General features: G+C 39.9%; 2 protein-coding genes across 12 annotated transcripts in view; both read left to right on the top strand.

The window, feature by feature from the left end:
* The window catches only part of OSBPL8 (oxysterol binding protein like 8), an 84,814-nt gene extending 68,380 nt beyond the window's left edge, over positions 1–16,434 (top strand). For all 11 annotated transcript variants that reach the window (XM_072923098.1, XM_072923099.1, XM_072923104.1 and 8 more), the window contains 14 exons: positions 1,377–1,611; positions 2,985–3,169; positions 3,849–3,930; positions 4,645–4,743; positions 5,185–5,281; positions 5,614–5,712; positions 6,444–6,541; positions 7,218–7,307; positions 7,874–8,010; positions 8,343–8,528; positions 10,819–10,906; positions 11,330–11,432; positions 11,989–12,094; positions 12,322–16,434. In XM_072923098.1, coding sequence (XP_072779199.1) covers positions 1,377–1,611; positions 2,985–3,169; positions 3,849–3,930; positions 4,645–4,743; positions 5,185–5,281; positions 5,614–5,712; positions 6,444–6,541; positions 7,218–7,307; positions 7,874–8,010; positions 8,343–8,528; positions 10,819–10,906; positions 11,330–11,432; positions 11,989–12,094; positions 12,322–12,457 — 1,741 coding nt within the window. In that variant the 3' untranslated portion in view covers positions 12,458–16,434. The remainder of the gene's footprint in view (positions 1–1,376; positions 1,612–2,984; positions 3,170–3,848; positions 3,931–4,644; positions 4,744–5,184; positions 5,282–5,613; positions 5,713–6,443; positions 6,542–7,217; positions 7,308–7,873; positions 8,011–8,342; positions 8,529–10,818; positions 10,907–11,329; positions 11,433–11,988; positions 12,095–12,321) is intronic.
* Positions 16,435–16,544: 110 nt separating this feature from the next.
* On the top strand, positions 16,545–18,616 carry BBS10 (Bardet-Biedl syndrome 10). Its single transcript, XM_072923107.1, has 2 exons — positions 16,545–16,759; positions 16,828–18,616. Exons 1-2 carry the CDS (start codon positions 16,572–16,574, stop codon positions 18,587–18,589), a joined length of 1,950 nt encoding a protein of 649 aa, XP_072779208.1. The 5' UTR covers positions 16,545–16,571; the 3' UTR covers positions 18,590–18,616.
* The last annotated feature ends 4,314 nt before the right edge of the window (positions 18,617–22,930 follow it).

Here is a 22,930-nt window from a genome sequence, read left to right as displayed (position 1 = left end):
TTTAAAGAGCAATGAATCACCAGGCAGTGTCAGCATAGGGAAAGTCAACTTTAGCTAATAAGATATTTTTCATAAGATAAGGTCAATTGCCTACTGGATGAAGGTAAAGCAGTGGATATAGTTTTTTCTGGATTTTATAGGCTTTTGATATTGTCTCTCACAGGATCATTTTGGATAAATTATTCAGCTGTGAGATGAGCAGGGTTACCATGTGCTGGTTGAAGAACTGGGTGAAGGCAGGACTCAAAGGGGTGTGGTGAATGGGGCTACATCTGGCTGGTGACACCAGCAATGTCCCTCAGGGCTCAATCGTGGGCCTGTTCTGTTCAGTGTTCTTATCAGTGACCTGGATGTAGGAGTTGAATGCACTCTTAGCAAATTTGCTGACAATACCAAACTGGGAGGTGCTGCTGATTCTCTTAAAGGATGAGAGGCCTTGCAGAGGGATCTGCGTAGATTAGAGATTGGAGAATCATCAGTGTCATGGAATTAAAGAAGTCCAAATACCTGATTCTGCACCTAAGGCAGGGTAATGCCTGGCACAAGAATGAATTGGCAGAGGAGTGGGTTGGGAGCAGCCCTGCCCTCATGGTGGCCCAAGGTGACTATTGGATGTGAGGTGGGCACAGGGCCAGATGAGGGGCAGTGGAAAGGGGCTGGAGGGTCTGTCTGACAGAGGGATCAACATAGGTCAACAGTGAGCCCTGGCAGCCAAGAGGGCAAAAACCATCCAGGGGTGCATCAAACAGACATTAACTTGTCAAGTGAGGTGATTGTGCTGCTATATTCAGCATCTCTGTGACCTCACCTTGAGGGATGTGTGCAGTTCTGGGCCCCAAAATTTAGAAAGGTTATGAAGGTTCTTGACTGTGTTCTGAGAAGGAGCAACAAATCTTGTTAAAGAGCTGGAAGGCGTGGCCTGTGAGGAGGGACTGAGAACTTTCAGTTTGTCTAGTTTTGAAAAAAAGGAAGCTGAGATGCAAACTTAGAGCTCTCTTACAGCTTTTTGAGGAGGTGAACTGGAAAGGGAGGTGCTGAATTCTTCTCCCTGGTAGAGAAGCATGGGAATGGTTTAAAGTATCAGCAGAAAGAGGTTTAGACTGGACATTAGGGAGCATTTTTTTTACTGAGCATATGGTCAGACACTGGAACAGGCTTCCTAGAAGAGGTGGTTGATGTTCCAGGTTCATCAGTGTTATTTGACAGTTCATTGAGAAAAGTATATAATCCTACATGTTTCCAGCAAGGCTAGTTGGACACTGCTGCCACCTCAGGCTTGATACTGGCAATTTTGGTGTGTATTTTATTAAAACCCTGGTTTGGAAACAATTAAGTTGTGTGAAGTTGAAGATTGATTTGGCCTTTGTTTTTAATAGGTTAAATGACAGTGAAATTGAAAGGCATCACTTCAAAGATCAAGATACATACTCTGACAAGTCTGATAAGGAAAATGACCATGACCATGAGGAATCTGATAATGATGGACTGGGGAAAAGTGAGGAAAGCGACAGTGACACATCGGAGCGACAGGATGATTCTTATGTCGATCCAGAACCAATTGATATCAAGGAAACTACTTACTTAGAACAGAGTCATGAAGAACTTGGGGAGGTAAAAGTGCTGTTGATGTACTGAGCAAGCAGCTTCTCCAAATAGTAAGCTGATATTTTAAGGGTCAGACTACACTTGAAAGCTGACTTGCAGGATTGGCTTTCATATTTTCAGTAATAATGTATAGAAGAGCTTCTGTTCACCCATATTATGCTCTGCTTTGCCATTCTTGTGCTAATATATGAGATTTTAACAGAGATAATGAAATTACCTGGCATATTGCTCATATAAAAAGTACAGAAAGGGCCTCCTGCAGCAGAGGTTCATCATGACTGTTTGTTCTTTTGTTGGTACTTCTGAGTTTTATTAATTTAGTCCATTTTTTTCTTCCAGTAAAAATCTTCAAGTTGAAGGTTTGAATGCAACCTGACACTTATTTTTTTTTCCCTGCAAAAGAGAAGTTCAGCAGTTGTAGTCTGCAGAGTTTAGTGGAAGGCTTGCTGTGTTTCTGATGTCAGCTTGGATTCCAATGATTCCCCAGAGCAGCTATTCCACTTCAGCAGGTTGTTTTATATATTTGCCTATACAGGCAAATATGACAGGGATTTGTAAACCAAAAATCTCGGTAACAGAAATTGAAGCAAGTCTTTCCACATATCTCCTCTTTCTCCTCAAGAGAAATGACTATGAGATTTTTTTTTTTATATATATATACTCATGGAACTTGAATACCTTATGCTTAAGTGCTTTCTAGTACCATGTCTATACAAAGCTGTGTTTTAGGAAAAGCTGAGGAGTTTTAAGTGACAAATTTTTGAGTATGCATTTTAGAACTGTTCTGGAAAAAGGGATGCCTTTCCTTGCTTTTCCTACAACCACTGCTCTTGATTTCAGAAACTACATGGGGTAATATCTCCCCTCTTCTTGTACAGAAAGGAACATGGAGTGTGGCTGCTGGTTTTGCTTAGTTACCCCTAAGTGGTCTATTTTCTTTAAGGAAAATCACTGATGCTACTGACTGATTCAATGCAGTGAAAAGCATAGATATGTCAGCTTTTATGGTTGGGAAAAGCTGGTAGAATGAACAGCCCTTTGGTCTTTCAGTCCTGCATTTGAGAAGAGAGGATAATGCAGGTGATGCCTAGGGAAAGGACTAAGGAAGGATTTCTGAACATCCTACCTCAAAATTTTCTAGCCTAGACATTATGAAAACAGATGCAGTTTTTAATGCTGAACTTATCATACTTCATTAAAGATGTATCATAAGTGTATTTATAGAAATTTGATCTAACTTGTACAGTTTCAGCATCACAGAATGGTTTCTTTTAAGTATCCATTTTACATTTGTACTGCAACTTTAGAATGTGTTGACCTTTCTTCTGGAGGATTGTTTGCTTTCTCCTTTCTATAAGCAGTTTTTTGGTTCATCCTAGGCAGGTGAGGCTGCTCAGACAGAAGAAGTGTCAGAAGAAAATAAAAGTTTGATCTGGACACTACTGAAGCAAGTCCGGCCAGGAATGGACTTGTCCAAGGTTGTACTGCCTACATTTATTCTAGAACCTCGCTCTTTCCTGGACAAGCTCTCTGATTACTACTACCATGCAGACTTTCTGTCTGAGTAAGTCTCTGGTTTGCATTCTTCATTTCATTTCATTTTTTAAAATTAAAATAGAGTAACAGTGTCAGATATTGCCATTTTCCGAAAGCTAATTGCCTTGAGAGCTCATATGGTACATCTTGGAAGTCTGGCCCCTCTTATAATTTAATAGTAGTCATGTTGCAGGCATTTCTGGTTTAGCTTCTGAAGACTGGTTGAAAGACTTCTGAAAATGAGTTAAATTTTTTTTCTCCAAGAAGCATACTTAAAATGAGATATAGTTAATTATTTAATACAGTGTTGAGTTCTGTCCAGATTTACAGTTCCCAGCTCAAATGTAGCTCATAAATTAAAGACTGTAAATTGAAGTATTATTCAGCTCAGAGTTCTGCATGTAAGTAGGCTGGTAGTAAAAAGAAGAATAAATGGAAGAACTTGAGTGAGGGTGGGACAGAATTTAATGTTACAAAGAACAGACTCAAATATGGAAATATAATTTCTGGCATTTTAGTTTGACTTCAAATTTCCAACAATTATTTGAGAACTTTAAATTTGGTGAGATCAGGCTTGAAGTTTAACAGTAGTGCAAATCACAGACCTGTTTTAGTCAGCTCAGATTCAAGATATGTCACAACAGATGATGATAGCATGTTATAAATGATGCAATACTGGTCCTTGATCGGTGTGTTCTCTTTCACAGAGCTGCTCTTGAAGAGAATGCTTATAACCGCATGAAAAAAGTAGTGAAATGGTATTTGTCAGGATTCTACAAAAAGCCAAAGGTATACTTTAATATATTATTTTGTCTTCAGTCACTGTGTCTAGTTTGAGGAATTAGGGATATGCTGGAGTAAGTTTTTTTTTTTGAATTTATATTTTAAGGCATTTTTTAAAAAAGCAAAATTACGATTTCATTGTTTACACAAACACAACATAGAAATTTTTACTCCCTAGCCATGCTTAAAATAGACTATATTCAATTGCATTTGTCCCTTGGAGTAGAAGTTGAATTAAATATTTTTTTATAAAGTCGAACCAGTTCTATACTTACCATTCTTCAGTGATAACAGTCTAAAATTAGAGGACTAATGTTTCTACCACTTCATTTAGCTTTGCACTAAATATTCTTCATAGTCACGTTGTTGGGAAATATTATTGACAGAAAGTGCTTACAATCTAACTTCAGACAAAAGCTCTATCATAATTTTGCAAAAAAAAACCAAAAACCAAAAAAAAACCACAACAAACCTTACATTCTGTGTTTCCTTATGTGTAGAATAGCTTAGTGGATATACTGAATGTATGATCATTTCCTTAGAGTGAAGAGCAGACTAATTCAGCATAATATTCAAATGATGAAATCAAGTACCATGTACTTCAGCATATATATTGTGACAGTTTTTTTTCCTGTGTGTCTGTCTTATCTTCAGTGATAGGCTGATAAAATGTTTTGTGACATGCACAGTATGGTTACTCTGTATTCAATTTCTGTTTAGGGACTAAAAAAGCCGTACAATCCTATACTTGGAGAGTTTTTCCGCTGCATGTGGATTCATCCAAGGACAAACAGCAAGACTTTCTATATTGCAGAACAGGTAGATGCAATAACTGGAAAAAATAATTTTAAGAAAAATAAATGTCTTGTATATTTGTACTAGTTAAATGCTATGGTAGTTTCAGAAAATGTACTGAAGTGTACGAGTAGTATCCTAAAACCTCTCCTGGTGAGCATAGTTTTCTTACAGTTGTCTCTTGTAAGTGTGCCTTCCTAAAGAGAGAGAGAGGGAGGAAGGTGTTTCCAATATTTCGGTTCTTCTTCCCCTGGAACAAGTCAAGTGCTGATTTTCTTAGTTCTTGAAATTCAGTAGGTGATTGCTTGATTTTGTCTCTAAAGATTTTAGTCAAACTTCACATATATTAACTGCATTCTAATATGTGCAGCCTGAATTTTGCATTGTTGTTATCTCAACGTTTATACTATATTTACTGTATTGCTTGTTTTTGTTTTTCTCAAATATGGGTATTTTTTCCAACAGGTGTCACATCATCCTCCAATATCTGCCTTCTATGTTAGCAACCGCAAGGACGGTTTTTGCCTTAGTGGTAGCATTCTGGCCAAATCAAAATTCTATGGTAAATAATGGGGTTTTTTTTGGTTGTATGTGTATTGAGGGATGCAGAATTGGTCCATGTGACCTGTGTTTTGTGGATGAAAGAAGGCTGTTGGAAGGATGAGTGTTTTGGTTGTTTTATTGTCCTTTTCTTACGAAGTTTTTGCTACCATTCTTCAGAATTTTAATTTCTATTTTTGGAGTGTTTTAACTGGAGACACCGTGGCTTCACTAGACAGGATAGGTTGCAGTGTTAAATATACTGATGTTCTTAATTGTATTGCTTAGTTATTAGGGAGTGTTGACTGTTTTCTTGCAGGGTGAGAAACATGACTGTCTGACTTTGAATTTCAGGGAATTCATTATCTGCCATACTTGATGGAGAAGGACGGCTAACATTTCTAAACAGGGGAGAAGACTATGTAATGACAATGCCATATGCCCATTGTAAAGGTAGCAGTTTTTTTCATTCTCTAGATGGCAAAGTTATGAGAAAAGAAGTTTGTTATTCTAAATAGTTCATTATTCTAAATAATGTGCTGTGTTGGATTCAAGCCTGTCATCTGGAGTAGTGTTCTGAACATTGGCAACATAGGTGGCTCTGGGATTCCACATATTTTATCAGGAGAAAAATACACCTGTTGCCTAAGCCATGTTTTATTTTAACAGAGGAAAATATTTTTTTTTTCATAACTAGTAAGAAATAGTAAGAGCATATATATATATAGTTATCTGTCACTACATTACATTAATGTATTGAGTTGCCTTTTATTAGAGCAGCTTTGAGCTTTTCCACTGTTTTCGTCTTGTAAACATGAAAGGCGACACAGTGTGATTTGATTATAAATCATAAACATTTGTCCTTAGTTTCACTATGGGAAATGGGTCAGTGCTTTGTAAAGTTTTCTGCAAGGTCAGTAATAGCACAAAATAGATTGCAGAATTGCTCATTTTTAAGCTGCAGCTAGCTCAGTATTGTCTACCCATATACTCCAGAATTCCATTTCAGAATACCCAGAATCACATAGGAAGGGTCATCTGAAAATACAATTTTTCCTCTGGCACAAGTATGTTCTAGCAATTTTACCCAAGTAACTTAGGGGTTTTATTTTATTCAATTAAAAACATCTGTTTTAGTTGGGGGTTTTTGTTTTGTTTTTGGTTTTTTTTTTTTTCTCTTGCAGGAATTCTTTATGGAACAATGACCTTAGAGCTTGGAGGAATAGTCAACATCACCTGTGAGAAAACTGGCTATAGTGCAACAATTGAATTCAAACTCAAGGTTAGTGAATAGTGTGAGTAGGCACAAGAAGGAGAATGAACATAATGTCCACTCACATAAGCTAAACCAACGTTTCTGAACTACTTCTAGATGGCTTCTGAAAAATACATTTGCCATCCTTGAGGTGGAAACTGATGAAAAACCAGTTTTCAAGAAGTGTGCACTTGGAGAGAGAAACTGTATTCAGTTGAAATTATAGGGAACCATTAACGTTGGGAAGCTGTGTTAACTGAAAATTTGCTTTGTCAGCCGCAGGATACATGTGCAGCCTGTCAAAAGGCCAAAGAAAATCCCTGGCAATTGTTGTTGTTTCTACAGCAACAACAAAAGATAATGTCTAGTAACAAATGGTCCTTGGCAAAGCTGTGAAATTAGTGTACCAAATTACTGTGTCCTTTGGGATATTGTAGCACTGTTTTCTGCATATTTTCTGTTTTCTTTCCACATCTGTTAGACAATACTTCTACTCAGAAAATATTTTAAGAAGGAAAGAAGAAACTACTTACTCTGGTTTTAGACTTCTTTAAGATGAGTAAGTAGAAGCTACAATATTAAAGATATCAGGGCTGTTTACAGCACATTTCATAAATTCACATTTTTCCTTAAGACTAAACATATAAACAGAAATAATGTGTTATTAAAATAAAGCCTGAAACCATTTGCTTTTCTTTTGCAGCCTTTTTTGGGTAACAATGACAGTGTTAACCAAATATCAGGGAGGATTAAGCTTGGCAAAGAAGTTCTGGCTTTTTTAGAGGGTCACTGGGTAAGTAGTGAGTGATGCTCTTTTATAAATTCTGGCTGATATTTGAGACAGGTGAAAATAGCACTTAAATCCAAAAAAGACTCATGTTTTTAAAAAAGTGAAGTACTGCTTTTGCAGAAAGTATTCCAGAAAGTATAGAATCAATATTGTTCTATTTCCAGTTCTTAAAAGGTGGAAAAGTTAAGTAGTTTATGAAGAAAATTAAATGTTGCTTCACAATGAATCTTGTTAAATGTTTTGGTATATACATTAGTACTATGAAGAATATTTATGGCACCAGCATGAAGTATTTAAGGTTGTTTCAGTTCTGTTGAGGTGACATGGCATCACTCATTTTTGTATGTGGTAATGATTCCATTGTATCTCTGTTTCAAGCTAGAACCTAGCACAGAGGGTGGAAATTTAATTTTAAAGTTATCGTATCTATTTATTCTTAACTGCATGCATTCTAAAGAAAATAAATTCTTATTACAATTAAAAAAGGCTTCTTCCTTGCTTTTTTTGTTTTGTTATTTTGACACTCTTTGAGATAATTACAATTGAGAAACCAATCATATCTGTTACAGGACAGTGAAGTTATTATTAGTGACAAGAAGACAGGTGTCTCAGAGACATTCTGGAACCCAACATCTGATATAAAGCAGCGTAGATTACACAGATACACTGTAAAGCTTGAAGAGCAAGATGACTTTGAGTCAGAGAAGTAAGTTCACTTTAGAACCATGTATTTTTTTGCCAAAATAAAACTCATAATCTTCTCCAAAATAGAAGCAAATTATCATTACTTTCCCATATTTGATGATAATAGCCTTTGATGATAAGAGAAAGTAACACTGTTAAATATAAGATCATTATTTATATACCTTACAATCAGGGAAATTTTGATAGAAATGTAGATAAAACATCTATTAAAATGGTAATATTCTCTTTGGAGGGTGGTCCATTTACTTAGCCTATAATTGTGGAAATTGTTTGAAGTTATTTCTGTCAACTGGATTGTGACTCTGATGATTTTGTATATTGTTCATTTGTCAGGCTATGGCAACAAGTGACAAAAGCAATAATTAATAAAGACCAAACAGAAGCTACTCAGGAGAAATATATTCTGGAAGAAGCTCAGAGAAAGAGTGCCAAAGAGAGGAAACTTAAGGATGAAGAGTGGACATGCAAGCTGTTCGATCAGGATTCAGTCACAGGAGAATGGCACTATAAATATGCTGAGTGAGTCCTGGAGTGCTTGGTAATATTGCTGAGCCTCTTCTTGTGGTTTCAGCAGTAAAAGAACTGATACATATAGCTTATTTATGTATAACAACATAGCTCTGCTATGTTCTAGATTTTTTGGGGCATGGCAGCTTGGGGTGCATTGTCCTCCCTTTTTTCCCCTTAGACTGACCAGAACATCTACACAGGTTTTCCCAAATTGGAAAATGTGGTACATATGGGCATAGCAGCTACAAATCAGAAAATTTAGTGTCTGAAAATCGGAGAAGCCTGTGCATAGTTGGATTGAGCCATTTAATTTGTTATATATTAGAATAACTCTGAGAATAGCAGCTTTACAGCAGTAGTTAATGCTGGGACCAGGTGGCTCTGCCTCGCTGTCAAATCTGTCCTGCACATGAGTGTCTGTAAACGTCTTTGTGTGATGCTCTGGGTCAGAAGCTGAAGATGTAGATGTCTCCCTGACTGCTGGAAAGATGCAATCTGTGTTCTCACCAATGTTGCAAAAGTCAGCTTGAAGCTGATCCCTTTACTAGTGATGGTTTTCACAGAGCACCCATGTTCTGCTGACTTTTTTTTCAGCATCCGGCATGCTTCTGTATCGTAGGGATTGTAAAAGTAAAATAGCCAACGATGATACACACAAAGTCAAGTAACTTTGAATCCATGGATGCTGGAAGCATATTCCCATGGCTAAACCTGGGAGGCCTTTACCTTTCTGTACAAGAATGGGATATTGAGGTCACAACCTAAATGTATGTACAGGGAAGAATACAAGAATCCTGAGTACTCTACATATCTCCAGCAAATTTGCAACTTGGAGGTTCCCTGGAACCAAACAAGCAATCTGTGTATTTAACAACTCTCAGTAAATTAATTTTCCATTAATTTCATTGGTTTCTTACTAAGTTTGCGCAGACTTTCAGCAGGGAAATTCCCCAACTAGATGATCAGTGAAGCACCCTCTCTTGGTTTGAATCTGCTAGCGCTGTTGATGCCTCTTCCTGTTGGAAGAGTTGTGAACAGTCCAGCTGAATGGACTGCCCATACTCTTGAAACCTGTGCAAAACTATTAGGAAGAGAACTATACTTTAAATCTGTTAGACTTTAAGATCTATTTTGTTAATCTGCGTTATTCCCGATGTCCTTGAGGCCTTGTGGTTCAAGGATGTGCCACAGAAATTTTGCTATGTACCAGAAAGCAGTCTGCACTGCCAGCATGCCCTGGAAAAAGCCCGTCTCTCCTTTTCAAGCATATAATGCTCACCACCTGGTCCGTGTAGAGAGCAGTCTTCCACACTTAGTGTGAAAGATGTGTTCAGTGAGCTGGAGCATTTGTTAAGGTATCTGGATTATGGATTTAAGCATCTGGATTACAAATAGAGAAGAGAGCAATGCCCAGTTCTTAACCCAGTTACCTCAGATGACATTTAATTCAAGTCAGGTTAAGCTAAGATGTAGGTGCAGGTCTGTGTTCACAACATCTGAAACAGTTACAACTATTTAAAAGGCGTACAGAAGGGCATGAAAGGAAATCCATGCTTAATGCACTCTTGCTAAAGCTCTGCAGGACAACCTTCCTGTAGCTCACTTGCAGTTTCTGTCCTGAAAATTCTGTAATGAGTGGTGACATCGGTATTTTCCTTTGTTTGCTTGCTGTTCTCCAGTGAGTAGGTTCTGGTTTTTTAAAAATTCTGTATCAGACTGTACTTGGAAAAGCACCCTTAAAAAAATCGGAACAAGAAAACTGTGCATAGCTTGTTAGTGTCTCATAAAACCAGTCTTGATTACCATTAGATGTTTTTGGATGAAAGCAGGTTTGAGGTAACTGATTTTTAAACTCTCCTTCATAGGCATCTTTTAAAAGGAAAAAAGAAAACTCAACAAAAAGCAGTCTTAATATTTTTAAATTCCCCAAATTTCCATGTAGTTTTAAAATAACAACTGTATCTAAAGCAGGAAATTTTTCATGTTTGCAAATAAATATGATTGGCAAAAAAAAATCATAATGGTATTGATGGTTAATGTAATAGTTTGTACTCCTATCAGATAGGTGGAGGTTTGATCTGGACATGAAGTTCATTTTTTAGCTCTCTTGGCCCTGCAGGTTAAGAGTGGACTATAAGTAGAAGATAAGATCATGATGCCATATCTGATTTCTGTATAGGGAGAGTTTTAACCTCTTCATTATACTTTAGCCTCTTCTTTCTACTCAGAAACTGAGTAGTAGCAAGGAAATATGTCTTATTTAAATTGCTGTAATGTTAATATTATTTCATTTGTCTAGTACCAGACCATGGGACCCTTTGAATGATATGATCCAGTTTGAAAAAGACGGCACAATCCAGACAAAAGTTCGACATCGGACACCAATGGTATGTTCCAGTTCTGACAGCAAATGCAAGATCCAGGAACTTGTATATATTATGCATTATGTGTGTAAAGATCATTAGAGCATTGGAATTGATGGGAAATGCTGTTGTCCTACAAAAATGTTGTTTACACAGTCCATAAAAGTCTTTCACTTCTGTGTTGCATCCTAAGTGGTAGAAATTGCTTGATTGGATAGGAATATAAAAATGCCAACTTGAGCTCAGCAGTTTGTGTATTTTCCCTTAAATGGGAAGATGCACAAAATTCAGTTCATTCAGCTCAAAATTCATTTGATGCACTAATACATCAAAAATTTTAACTTGGACTTCTCTTAAATATTGCACTTTTAATTGCCATTTTTGGAATGTGCTGCTTTCCTACAGTTCTGGTTTTCTGGAAATAATACATAAATTTATCAATTTTAGGTTACTGTTCCAAAAATCAAACGAAAGCCATCCAGTCTGAAGAAAGGAGAGTGTGGTTTCTCATCCCCAGAGCCTGATAACCAGGATTCCTCTGGGAGTGAAGGTACCAAAAGATACATTTACTTACAGAAATAATAAATTTGACAACTGAAGAGCTCAGTGTCACGCATACTCTTCTTATCACAATGTTTTTACAATGCTTTAGTTCTATCTGATTTGAAGCATGTTCTGTAAAATAAAGGAGCACAATGGCTCATGTTTTTAATTGCAAATTTTCCTGTCTTTCTAAATGCAGTGTAGGTAGGCTTAAGTGCTGCACATATGTAATATCTAGGGAAAAATAATGGTGTTCATAAACTGTTTTCTTAAGAGGTTAATTGCTTTAATTTGTGGATTAGTGTGTGGCTAGAGGGTAGATTTTTGTTGCTGATAATGTTTGCAGAAGCTAAACAATATGGTGGTAAGTGTTTAAAAGATATTCCGAGCACTTAAGTTGCTGTCCTGTGGTATAGGTGACTCTGAAATAAAGTTTTCAATAGAAGCTAGTTAGAAAATTTTCTCCTCGTTTTTACTACAGGTTTAGTTTGTCATTTGTACTTTGTTCCTTTTATGGCAGCAGTCACTTCAGTCAATTACACCTGGCTTTTGTATCCTTCTAGCACAACTTATGAAGCATAATACAAGAATAAGGAAAAAAGGGGCAGACCTTGGTGAACTACAGAGTGCTGTTGAGTCTATAAAGAAAACACAGGAAGACATTAAGAGGTAGTACTAATTAAAATGCTTTAAAATGGTTTAGAGAATAGTAATCTCATAGGAATTTTTTTTCCCTTACAGGCTGGTATGTACCTTTATTCTTCTCAAATAGATTGCACATTTGATGTTTCATAGTTTTTCTCTAAAGCTGCCTTTTTCTCTAAAGGAGCCCTAACATAGTAGAAAATGTCAGATTGTCTAGTCTGTAATTTATGATATTGTTTTCTGTCTTACAGGGAGATCATGGCACTACGAAATAGAGTCACTTCCAATTCATCACCCTGGGACTACCATTCCTTGCAGTTTAAGCACTATGTCTTCATTGTACTCATGGTTCTGCTACAGCTTATCATTAATGTCTTGTTCAAATAAGAAGTGTGAACAAGGGCCTTCTTGACCTGGAATGATCAAACTGGGGACCATATTTTAAGCTGGACTTTAAATGATGCAATATTATGTAAAAAAACTGTGTAGCAACAACTTAGAGAACTTTGCCTCAGCATTCATGGTTCAGAATCATACTCGTGTCTACCCAGTTGCAGTAAGAATTGTGTAAGTGCCAGTACACTCTTGCTCCTGGTGTGTGCCTCCGACTTGCAGTCATATGACATCAGCCTTGTGTTTATATTGTGTCACACTGATGAATCTTCACCACAGAATAGATCAAGTTAAACACCGAGGTCAGACCATGTAGGTAGGATGCAATTCCTATTACGGTAGAATGATAAACAGGCGTACTTCATTACATATAAGCTTACCATTTTTGTAACAAAAACTTCTGAAGTAGCCAACAGCTTTTGTAAATGGCATTGAGTGTTTGGAAGTAAACTTTTGTTTAAGGTCAAACAAATACATTATTATATGAAAAATTGTGAGTGTTAGGAAATGGCAAGTAAAAAGCTAAAGTCTTTTGGAAATCTGCAACATAATGTCCTTGATTGGTTTTGGAAGTATGAGGTTTTTATCCTGAATTACTGTAGGCTTGTACGACAGCTGTTTTATAGTTTTAAGACTTCAGATTCATCTTAAAAACATTCCCACATCTACTGTACAGAGCACATTTTTAACAGTACAGCAGCAAGGGAGGTACTGTTTTGGTCTACTCGCTCATGAATTGCGAATGTCAAGGATTTCTGGTATGTTTGTAATTCTTGAAAAATCTACAGCTTTGGATTTACATTTGTGTATGTCATGTCACGGTAAGCAGACTAACTGCTGATTCCAGGACTCATTTTTGAAACAAAATGTCAAGGGGTGTGCTTAGTGTGTAGCTTAAGCTGAATCTCCAAAAGGCAGTGTAGAATAGGATTCAGACACTGTCATGAGTAGACTTGTAAATGTATGTGTTTACACAAGGAAAGCTCAGAAATTGTGTGATGGCTATCACCACATATCTCAAAACATAAGGAAACAAATAAGGAAAATCCAAGTGTTCGAAATCCCTCTGAACTGCAAGTATATACTACCTACCAGAATACATAGATGCACCTTCTTATTATGCTGTAGCCATACAAATTCATGCAAAGCTTAAGTTTAAATTCAAAACCAGGGTTTCTGACATTTTTTATTTGAAGAAATATATGCATGTATAGATTTTGTAAAATTCCAGCAAAAAATGTAGTGCTGGTATTTATCTGGTGAGTTCCCTGTGCCAGTCAAGCATACCAAGGTAAAAAGGGGCTGTAGAAATGAAAAAGTATTTTCAGTACCCCAGGTGAGACAATAGGAGGTGAGTGGCACAATGTGAAAGACAGCCAAATTTGTTTTCAGAGGATCCTCTCAGGAATCAAACCCATCCTGGGCAGTGGAACAGGTTGAAAGTCATGTTTGGCTTTTTGCCATGGCCAGGTTACGCCTCTGCCTTGGGCAGCCTGCCTGACTCTCCAGGTGATCTGCCTTTCGGTTCTGCATCAGTCTCACTAGTATCTAGTAAAAACCGTTTACTGCTTACTCGTTTATCTGTCCAGCTTATATATTTCCGTGGCTGACACTTTCACGCACCTCCCCTTCTCTTTTTCCTTTCCTCTTCCATGGGCCTCAGCTGTGTAAAAGTCTATTGTGTAAGCAGTGAGCTTCAGCATATTTCGTACAGCTTCACATTAGCATGGTTTGATCTTGAATAATTTTTCTGGAACGTGTTATGTTAACCAGTTCTTGTAGCCATGGGCAAGACCAAACCTGGTTGGACTTCTATTAAATCTACAGCTGATGGGGTAAAATATGTGAACATTGCAAGTTCCTTCATAAACAAAATAATTACAAATGCCTCAGTCTCTAAATGGAAACTGTTGTTACCCATTTATGAAATGGCATTAAGAAAGCAGAGTATTATGGCATTCACTTTAACATTCTTAGCCTGGAATTTGTCTGTTCATTATTGCATTCATATGTCAAGACTTCACCTGTTTAAGATCCATTGCAAGCCTTTAAACATACTCTGAATGTGAGAATAATCCAATGAGTGAGATTTGGGCAATAACTTCAATCCCCTAAAATAATACTCTGCTAAATTTGTGGTGCTGAAACTCTTGAGTGATAGTTTCAAGCTTTTATCTTCCTTGTAAATAGGAATGTCCTTTTGCCTTTTCATGTTGATTTTTTCAATCACTTCTATTCAAGAGCAGTGAATAACACAGCCTGCATGCATTTTTACATGGCCCACATGGTAGTGACTGGATTTGACCCAGCCAGCTGGCTGGCTGGCAGCTTGGTGTTGAGCAATGTCAGACTAAAAAGATACTCCATCGCTGAAATTCATGCTTAGCTCAAGATGAGTGAAAGACTTGAACAGGGCAAAACAAAATCCTTATGCTTATTTATCTTTTCAGCTTATTTTTCAGAGTTGAATTCTGTTGGAAAAGTGGCTTTAGTGATGATCTGGAAAGGTAAAGGATATGTGATGAAATTTCTTGAAAAGTAAAATTGCAGACTTCTGTGAGACTTTATGATTAGATAAATTCTGAAAAGTGAAAACCTAGTAATTCTTATTTTGCTGGATTTTGTATGTTCCCTCATTTTAATAGAACAAAGAAACTTCTTCCCTAATTTTTACTGTACAGTTGGTCACAGACATGTATGGATCCTTTTCTTTAGTGTGTTACCATTATCCTCTATAGCCAGATGCACAGATCTTGACTACTACCTGCTTAAGACTGAGCTCTGCACATGTATCAAAATTGATTGTACAGTTTTCAGATGCTTGAGGGCTGTGGCCTTCTAGTTTTTAAAGTTTATAACAGCACTTGTTTTCACATTTGATTTCCAAATCCTGTTTTGTTTGGGTTTTTTTCCTTGTACAGGAAATATCTGCAGAATTTGCCATGTGGTTTTGTTGGGTTGGTTTGTTTGTTTTCAGATGTACTCTATGCCTTTAATTTGCCATTTAGGTACAGGTTGCCTAACTGGGTACAGATAACCTAAGCTAAGAAAAAGTAAAAATGCCATGTGAAATGCAACAAGTATCATTTTCAGTAGATGATGCTTCTTGAATTTCATGTGTTGATTCCTTTTAAATAATTGATATTATTTGATGAAGGTGTATAGTCTGATTTTCATGTCCTTCTTACCACCTGTGAAATCTCACAAATTATTTGCAAAGTTGTCTTGTAAAATGTAATGGTTGTGGTTTCTTCTTTTTTGTTTGTTGTTTGCTGCCCTTCTGTGCCTTCGGCAATTTTTTTTCTTCCTACCTTCATGTTTATGAAACCAACTTGTAATTCAGTGTTTCTTAAAAGCTTTTTAGCTATTACCATTGTTTGTGTAAATAATGTGTAACAAAAATTCTGTACATCTCTAAGTTTTAATTATTATTATTTCAGGACTACCCGCAAATCACAGAAAATTTAGCAGATATTCAAGTATTGTAAACAGTGCCTTCTTGATGGGTTTCTATGCTGTTCAGAGACATGTAAAGATTTGTCAAATTTGTGCCATATATAATACCAGATCTTTTGTGAGGGCTCTTGTGTTTGAGAACTGATGTTCCTGCTTAGTCAGTCTCGGGGGGAAAAAAATCGGCTCTTAAAACATTACACTATTACTTCTTTCTGCCTGGTGAGCCGAAAGTGGAGGATTTTGAATGTTTACAGTGAAGCTGCACTACTTTGTGGTAATACAGAAATCGCTTCAACGATATAACTTCGGGGTGAGATTATTTGGGCTTTTTCTCCTTAACTTTTTCTCCTGTATGCCCTACCCCGGCCTTTCGCTCTGCCAAGCGGGAAAATTAGCCCTCGGGACACAGCGCCCGCTTCCCTATCCCGCGTGTCCCTGTCCGACACCGAGATCACGCTTTGTGTGAGGGATCCGACCTGTTACGGCCCGCCTCCAATAAAGATGTGTCGCACCTCCGCGTCTCTGGGCTCTGTCCGCCGCTCCCCCTGCTCAGACTCTCCCGCGCCCCCTCAGTCCCTCCCCTCCGCCGCGGCCCGGGCGCGGCCGTGACGCTCAGCGGCCGGGCGGAAGGGGCGGTGCGGGCGCGGCGGCGATGGCGGCGGCCGGGCCGGAGCCGCTGCGGCTGTGGCAGGAGGCGGCGGCGCTGGCGGGCGCGGTGCGCGGCGCGCTGGGGCCGCGGGGCGGGCGGGCGCTGCTGCTGCGGCCCACGGGCGAGGCGCTGCCGACGCGGGACGGGCGGCGGCTGCTGGAGGCGCTGAGCGTGGAGCCGCCCGCGGCCAGGTACCGCGGCGGGGGGGCCGGGCGGGGCCGGCGGGGGCGGCTCCCTAACGCCGGCCGTGTCCCCGCAGGCTGATGGCGGCCCGCGCCTGCAGCCACCGCGCCGCGACGGGGGACGGCGCCAAGAGCTTCGTGGTGCTGCTGGCGGCCGTGCTGGGCGGGCTGCAGGCGGTGGGCGCCGGCGCCGGGCTGCGGCGGGCGCTGCGGGACTTCGAGACGCAAGTGCTGCAGCGAGTGGCGGCGCGGGGGCTGCGGCGGCACCTGCGGCCGGCGCCGCCCGGGTCGCTGGAGCCGCTGCTGGAGCCGTACCTGGCCGGCCGGCTGGGCCCCGGCGAGCGGCGGCGCCTGGCGCGGCTCGGCGCCGAGATGTGCCGCCGCTGCGGCCCGGCCGCCGCCGCGCGCCCGCGGGTGCTGCGGCTGCTCGGCCGGCGCTTCGCGGAGCTGCACGCCGCCGTGCCCGGCCTGCCCCTGGCGAGCTCCAGGCTCCTGCCCGGCATCATCCTCCGCAGGGACTTCGCTGCATACTGCCCGACGGACGGGGAGCTGCGGGCCCTGCTCGTCACCGAGCCCCTGCGGCCCGCCCTGACGGCCCCCGGTGTCGAGTTTGTTGTAGACTCCGAAGGTCAGTATCAGGCTTCCCAGCGCTGGATCACTAGGAGGACAGAAGCCTTAATGAAACACTTGCAGAGTAACAACGTTAAGCTGTTACTGTCGAGTGTGAAGCAAGAAGAAGTAGTTATCTACTATGCCAAATTATATGGTGTGTCTGTGGTAGAGTGCTTATCGTCGGAAGAAATGGCCCTAATCAGTGAAATCACTGGTGTCTCCCCTTACACACCTGTTGGTGATAACATGGACAGAGAAATAACTGAAACTGCAGTGGTAACATTTTGCCAGTCCTTGCTGCTCGTCTCCAAGAGATGTGTCCACATTGGCTTTGCCAGTGTGTGTGCCTTCCAGCCCCACTGCCTGGTCCTGTGTGGGCCGGTCGATGGCGTTAATGAGCAACATGCTGCTGCTTTGCAGGAGGCGTTCATAATGCTGCAGCAGCTGTTTAAAACAGCTGATCAGAGGGAGGATTGGAAAGCGGAAGGTGAAAGCCAGAGCAAAGCCTCAGATGTTTGCACTTGGCATTCTTCAGCTACTCAGAAACAACTGGTAATAGAAAATACTTGTAATACTAGCCAGGTTTCTGAATGTCAGCTGAAAGCACTTAGTGATGAAACAGAGGGAAAAATTTTTGACTCTGATAAAAGTGATCTGCTGGTTCACAATCAAAAGAAGCACAGCATTCCTGTGTTAGTGGCACATAACAGTGATACAGTCACTGCATGTGAGTGCCTGGATGTTGGCAAAGGTCTAGAGAAAACTTGTTGCCATATAGTTCCATTTAAACAGGAGGAGAGTTGTGCAGGTATTGCACAGGATTACTCCAGCCGCCTCATAGAAGCAGGATCAGTTTTGCCAGTAGGAGGTTACTTTGAAATCCTGTTACATTATTATATTCAGGATTATGCAAAACAGTGTCAGCATTCAGAGGTAACCATTGTATCTAAGGTGGTTGCTGATGCTTTGCTAAGTATTCCCAAGGCCTTGTACGGGACAGCAAAACGAGATGGCTTTACCAAATTCTATCTTGAAGCCATTAATTTACTCCGAAAAAATCAGCCACTGCCTGTAAACAATGAAGGCTTAGAGTCAGTGTATTGCAAATACCAGTTAGTCATTTCAGTTCTTCATTGTGTTACAGAGCTTCTCTCCATAGACTTAGTAATTGGTATTAGGCGGCCGCTCCAAAAAACTGAGGATCGTGACTCAGAAGATGACACTTGAAATTATTAATAAAGAATGATTTTTACATATGTTGTTTCCTTGTGTCTTCTTGTCAAATGGACACCCTCAAAAGTCCGTGCTCGGGATTAAAAGATGCTTCTCTTAGAAGGTAAAGGCTAACCAGCCGAGACTGTGGAAAACTGGGTTGTGAACAATATGAGCTTGACATTTTGAGTGTGAGGAAGTGTAGCCAATTTCCACTGCAGAAGATGTGTAGTGCAGTCTCCATCCACGTGCTGAGGATCCTGTGTACATTCAAGCCAAGGGTCAGCTTTGCCTCTTTTGGTGGCAAAAGATGCAATTTGTGGTGCAATGTGTGGTTTGTAACTGTCAAGTTACAAACCAAGGGGTGGATTTTATAGTCTTCATAGTTAGCCAGATTAAATGTTTTTTTAGAATAAAAATATTTTGTATACATTATGATTTTGACTATAAAGGGAAAAATATAACTTGTTAGCCTATTTAGCACTGGGGCAGGCAGGCATACTGTGGTGTATGCCAATGAAGAATTTTCTTATAGGAGATGCAGCATGTTTATCTTCCATTGAGTTAATTTCAGTTGAACTCGAAGAGTTAAGAATAATTTCATACCATGACTTTATGGCAGTTTCTCTGGAAAATTAGTTTATATGACATTGCTTAGTACTCTTTAACTACAGTGGGTTGAGTTGTCCTGGTATAAAAGGCTGTGTACTTATGGGAGAAGTTTACCCAGGCACTAGAGCAGTTGTGTTAGAAAAATGTGAGACAGTTCAGTCTTTATCATTAGGGATTTTATTCTGGGTTTGTTTTTTAGTTGGTTCTGTTTTTCCCTAATTGTTTTTTCCCCAGAATTTTCACCGTAATAATATTTGCTTTAAGCCCAGAAGCACCTGCATGTGTACCTCCCTTTCTGCTGGGTCCTAGAAACTACAGGTTTGATGTAGGAGGTTTTTGAGTAACTTGACCGGCTGCAGCTGATAATGGTATCAAATTGGTTCTCTGTGCATTTCCCAGTGTTGCATAATACTGAGAGTAATGGCTTTTTAAATTTTTTTTAAATCTACCATTAAATAAAATTTAGTGGGGCTGTTTAAAACCATAGGCATAAATCATATTTACCTGCTATACCTGAGATGATTACAACTAGAAAAGAGATTTTTTTTTCCCCCTCCATTAATTTAGGCTTTTCCTTTTTCATTTCTTCAGAAGACTCAAACTACCAAAGTTCTTTCAGGTGTTTAGTCAGCAATGCTTCTTTTGACTGCAACTTTCCATTGACATTTACATATATTCATGGCAATCTAAAACATGGTAATTTTTTTTCCTGATGAATACAGTCTTAAAGACATCTGCAGATAAATAATAGTTAAACTCAGGGCTCACTAGAGTGATTTCTTTACTGAAGAACTAAGGACATTAATTTTTTTTGTTAGAATCTTTTGGCAGGTGCGGGGGTGGCGGAGAATTAAAGAGGGAAGCTCTTGGAAGCTGCTTAATATGACAGGTCTAGTATGAGCCAAGAGAAATCTCCCTTGTGGAAGGTTTTGGAGCTGCCTGCCCTGTTCTGCCTGGGTGGCGTCGGGAGCTCCCACCAGCCCTGGCACTTCAGCAGCCACTTGGGTCTGCATTTTACTGCTGTAATGAGCTGATGAGACAGTTTTTCTCTTGCACAAGTTTCTGCAATACTCTCTTCAAACCACTGACCAACTTACTGGCCAGAGAGGAGTGATTTGCTCTGTGGTAGTCTAACAACTGTGGCATAGAACATGTGAAGCCTGGCAGCAGCGGGGGTTCTCTGCAGAAGCAGCTTTTGTGTTCCAAATCAAGGTGCTGTCTAAATAAAGAGAGTATTGTGTCATTTCACATTACTTTATAGCATTTGCACTTCTGGTTACTTTCAGATTTACTGTAGTTTCTTTGAAAGGTTAAAAATATTTGGTCACATTAAGAGCCTTCTGGTCATTTGATTTAAATTGTGTCATTCTTACTGGGAAGAAGAAAGTCCAGAAATTTTATCATATATAGAACTTTTACTTTTGCATGCCAGAGATATAAAGGAGAATTTTAAAATGACAGTTATATAAAACTTTTTTCTGACCTGTTTTCGGTGAAACCTCTTGAGTCAGAAGATTCATCGAGGCAGGAACTCTATTTCTATTACTTCTGTCCTTTTATATTTTATGAATGATCCATTTTCCAAACACTGTTTCCCTGTTCTGTCTGCAGAACTGGGATCATGGCAGCCTTTTACCTCAGAGAGGAATGTCCCTTCGTTCTTTGTCCTGGTCTGCAGAAGTGGCTACTTGCTCGGGATTTGGATGTTTGGTTCCAGTCCTGGATTCTAAGCTCATTACAAGATGTGCACCACCTCAAGGGAAAAGAAACAGCATTAACTTAGTCCTTGGAGAGAAGAATAGATTTACTGCTGGATTCAGCTCTTCCTTATCCTTAGGAGTCTTCTCCAGTAATTAGCCTAGATGTAAACATGATCTGTCTTAGAAAATATTTTGGGTTCACTGCTATCCCATCTACCCCTTAAGATAAAGGCTGCTAGTAGCCCTGAGAAGCAGCTCAGTCTGTCTTCTGGGCTCTGCTTGGGTGCTGTCACTGCCATTTCTGCTCTGCTGATGTTTGTGACCTGCTTCAGCAGTTGCCCTGCATTGCAGAGGCTGCTTGGGCTGTTAATGTTCTTGGTGCCTAAGCCTTAGGTATGCAATAGCTCATGATGCCTCGTGGCTATCCCGATATTTAAAGCTGTCCTACTGTACCTTGCCTATTGGCAGGGGAACAAGCGATCTCTCGGCACAGTGATAGGGACCGAAGAGGTTACCTGGGATGGCTTGGGACAACATGTTTACTCACTCAAAACCACTGGGACCAGTGTGCTGGGGCATTCACTGGCGGTGTAACAGACTATGGCTTTTACTTCATGCACTGTTTCACCGAGATTTTTTCTGGTTTTCACCATTATTCTATTATTTTATATTTCTAAATACAGGTTGGCCTCCGTGCAAAGTGGAAGTTAGGTACATGTGGACATGTGTTTCAACTCAGATCCAGTCTTGAAATACGACATAAAGGTCAGGGATACTGATGCTAATAGTCATGCCTTAAGTTTTAATTTTCATATTTTTCAGATTCTGTACTGCCTGAGTGTATAACTGTGAATTTCATATAAAGTGTTAGCAAGTTCTCTCCACAGTTTAGTTAGACAAAACAATCCTTTTCCAGCCTGAGACCCAAGGACACCATTGCAGCTTCAGGCCCAAAAACTATAAACAACAGTGAATTGAGGCGAGCAATCTGGGTGGATGGGACTTCATAACCTAAAGCTGTAACTGGACAATTAACCCCAATATGCTAATGAACCAAAAGTTATAGAAGTGTGAAAAGGCATGACTGGACATCCATCTTGTGTCCATCTTGGGTAGAGACACGGCTGGGCTCTTGTACTGCTCAAGGTGTATCCTTTGAAGGCCTTTTAATAAATACCTAATTTATTCCTTCAACTTTGTCTAGCCTCTGTTCCAAGTAGCCTCTCAAGGCATCAATAGCCTAAAATTAAAAGAATGGCTTTAAAAGAATTGTGATGTTTAACTCACCTTTCTGTAGCCCTTGCCAAACTTAGATTCTGCCCCACATGAAATTCATCAGAATATTTTGAAGGCATTCACCCTACTCACAAGGATTTGTAGGTATATTTTAAGCAAGGTAATCCTATTTGTTAGGTAGCACGTTCACATATATAGGCAGGTAATTTCTCTTTTTTCTTAAATGTTGAAAACCCTGGGTTTAACATGTATGTCTAGTAACGTGCAGTGAGACTAGGTTGAAACTGCCTCCTGCATGCAGTTCTTGAGAATAGGAATAATCTATTTACATGACAGGAACACACTGTTTTTTTATTTGTTGATTTGTATGGGGGTCAAGTCTGAACAGAGGTTTGCAGGTGCTGGGGCCACAGTGAGGCAGCCTCTGTTCCCCAGCTGTCCTGGAGCCACGGTCCCCATTGCTGACCCCGCCAGCTCCTCACTGCTCAGCATCTTCACTGGCCATGCTCGCTGCTCTTCCTGGTTACCAAACAGGTATTGCTTAACTTCTTTCGTGGAAGTTATGCAACCTGAGTGTGCCCTTACATTTTCATCCATGCTTAGCTGAACTTCAGCATTTTTGGCAGCTATACAGAGAGCATCATTAAATAGGAACCAGGCACAACAAAGAATATTGTTCTGTTGTGCCACAAATCTCATACTGCTGAATCACATTTGTAAGAGAGGATAGGAGAATGCAACATTTTGTTTAGGAACATAACTGTATATTTTATATTTTTTATAGTGGCATATTTTATATTTTTCTGTA

Source organism: Taeniopygia guttata, chromosome 1A, assembly GCF_048771995.1.
Source record: "Taeniopygia guttata chromosome 1A, bTaeGut7.mat, whole genome shotgun sequence".
In the NCBI taxonomy this organism is placed as follows: domain Eukaryota; kingdom Metazoa; phylum Chordata; class Aves; order Passeriformes; family Estrildidae; genus Taeniopygia; species Taeniopygia guttata.
This window is presented reverse-complemented; position numbering and strand designations above follow the sequence as displayed.